We start from the raw sequence: 2,197 nt of genomic DNA, 5'->3' as shown, positions 1-2,197 counted from the left end.
CTTGTGTCCCTGTGCCCTGATTCCTGAACTCACTCCGTACTTGCTCCTGGTCTCTGTTTGTCATTTCTCCTCAAACACGCAGGTCCCATCAGGACCCATCCTAGACTATCCTGTAAAAGGGAAGTCTTAGGAAAACGTTCCTAGGTGGAGCAATGTAAGACTGTACAGCTGGAAGAGACTCAGAAGCCACATGTCCCCAGGTTTGTCAGGGAGTCAACTTGTGAGAGAGGAAAAAGGAGAGATGCCAGGGGGTCGGTAACTTCCGATCTTATGTCTGTCCATAATGAAGCGCAGCTGCTCAGTTCACATGTGAGAAAGCATGCTTCTCATAGACACACAGTAGGAGGCCTCACATTCTCTGAGCCCCCAAATTCTCATACATCTATCTTGTGACACATACACCTGACTGGTTCTTTGAAGAATTCAGGTTGGCTGAAAGATGAAAGATGCCAACTGTGATTGAAAAATGCCTTTGGAGGAATCAAAGGTACCACACAGGACAATCTTCTCTCTGTTCTCTGTGCAGCGGAGTTACCCAAGCCCTCTGTCACAAGCAACAACTCCCACCCTGCGGAGGACGAGGACTCTGTGACATCAACATATGAACCAGAGACTCAGGACACAACCTACCAGAATCCAGTGAGCACCAGCCACAGTGACACATTCACCCCGGATATTTCCTGTGAGTAACTTCTGTTCCCATGTCCCAGGCTGTCAGCCCAAATCCACGCAGCCAGAGTCCAGGGCACTCAGTCCCTCCCACGTCCAGATACACAGACCTTCACTCCCGGACACACAGGCTGGCCATGTCTTCCTGCCCCGCGCCTATTCGGGCACATCCAGCCATGAGCCAAGAAGAGGAGGGGAGGGCTTGCTCCTGTCTTGAGAGGCACAGGATCAACAACAGGTGATGGGAGGAACAAGTGAATGTCTCAGACTCAGGCTCAGTGAGCACAGGGGTTATAGTTGGAACTTTTTAAAAAATTTTTTCATTGAATCATAATTGATTATATGTATTTTGGGGGATTAATGTTGACATGTTGATCAAATCAATATTAGTAGCATATATATTGTTACAATTCATACTTATTCTTTACGCCCCTTGTCCAATCTCTCCCTAGCCCCTCTCCCTCTCCCCTCCCACCTCTGATAACCCTACATTTCTTCTCTCTTTCTGAAAGAGTAATAGTTACTCTGTTGATTTCTTGCCTAGATCATCTGTCCAATGCTGAAAGGTATGTTTGGGTCCCTCAATATTATTGCAGGGCAGATGCTTCTTCTGTCACTCTGGAACGGGCTTTGTGGAGAGAGACATTCTCTTATTTTCTTTGGTCTCCGCTGGTGACTCTCCTTGTGTCAATGCACTGCAGTGGCCAGCAGACCATCTGCATGATGGTTGTNTTTCAAGCTGACTTTAGCACCTTCCTTTGATCCTACTGTGATCCTGCTGGATGTCAGAGCTCTGCCTAAGACCTTACCCTGCTCTGCAGAGATAAAGTCCTCTCAGGAATTGGTTCTAGATCCTGGGTGCTAATAACAATGTTCATGTATGGCAGAAATTTAACTTTTCCAACTTTTATTTCACATCCACCAAACACACACGGTCCATACAGGTGCAGTGGGAGAACGGACATCAAAGAGCAAGGATAGAGAACATGGCTTTGCTGCCAAAGCCAACAGCTACTGCCTGTTCCACTCACTCTTTTCTAGCTCATTCCTTGGATTATGCTCCACTATTATTAGTTCACAGGATCAAGTCAGTCACCATCAAACACCTGAGCAGAACTTTCCGACCTTGTGTCCCTGTGCCCTGACCCCTGAACTCACTCCACACTTGCTCCTGGTCTCTGTTTGTCATTTCTGCTCAAACACCCAGTTCCCATCAGGACCCATCCTAGACTATCCTTTAAAAGGGAAGTATCAGAGAAAACTTTCCTAGGTGGAGCAATGTAAGACTGTACAGCTGGAAGAGACTCAGAACCCACATCTCCCCAGGTTTGTCAGGGAGTCAGCTGGTGAGTGAGGAACAAGGAGAGACGCCAGGGGGTCTGTAACTTCCGATCTTATGTCTGTCCATAATGAAGCGCAGCTGCTCAGTTCACATGTGAGAAAGCATGCTTCTCATAGACACACAGTAGGAGGCCTCACATTCTCTGAGCCCCCAAATTCTCATACATCTATCTTGTGACACATACAC

The 2,197-nt window shown here is 47.4% G+C and overlaps 1 protein-coding gene across 1 annotated transcript in view; it reads left to right on the top strand.

Moving 5' to 3' along the window:
- The window catches only part of LOC103583349 (carcinoembryonic antigen-related cell adhesion molecule 6-like), a gene marked incomplete at its 3' end in the record, with an annotated part of 7,938 nt that extends 7,256 nt beyond the window's left edge, over nt 1-682 (top strand). The window contains exon 4 of the mRNA XM_008564686.1: nt 527-682. Within this exon, the coding sequence (XP_008562908.1) occupies nt 527-682 (156 nt within the window). The remainder of the gene's footprint in view (nt 1-526) is intronic.
- Between the last annotated feature and the right edge of the window lie 1,515 nt (nt 683-2,197).

Source organism: Galeopterus variegatus, unplaced genomic scaffold (genome assembly GCF_000696425.1).
Source record: "Galeopterus variegatus unplaced genomic scaffold, G_variegatus-3.0.2 Scaffold22087, whole genome shotgun sequence".
NCBI classification, from domain to species: domain Eukaryota; kingdom Metazoa; phylum Chordata; class Mammalia; order Dermoptera; family Cynocephalidae; genus Galeopterus; species Galeopterus variegatus.
The sequence above is the reverse complement of the archived record's forward strand: the minus strand, read 5'-3'. Positions and strand labels throughout refer to the sequence as shown.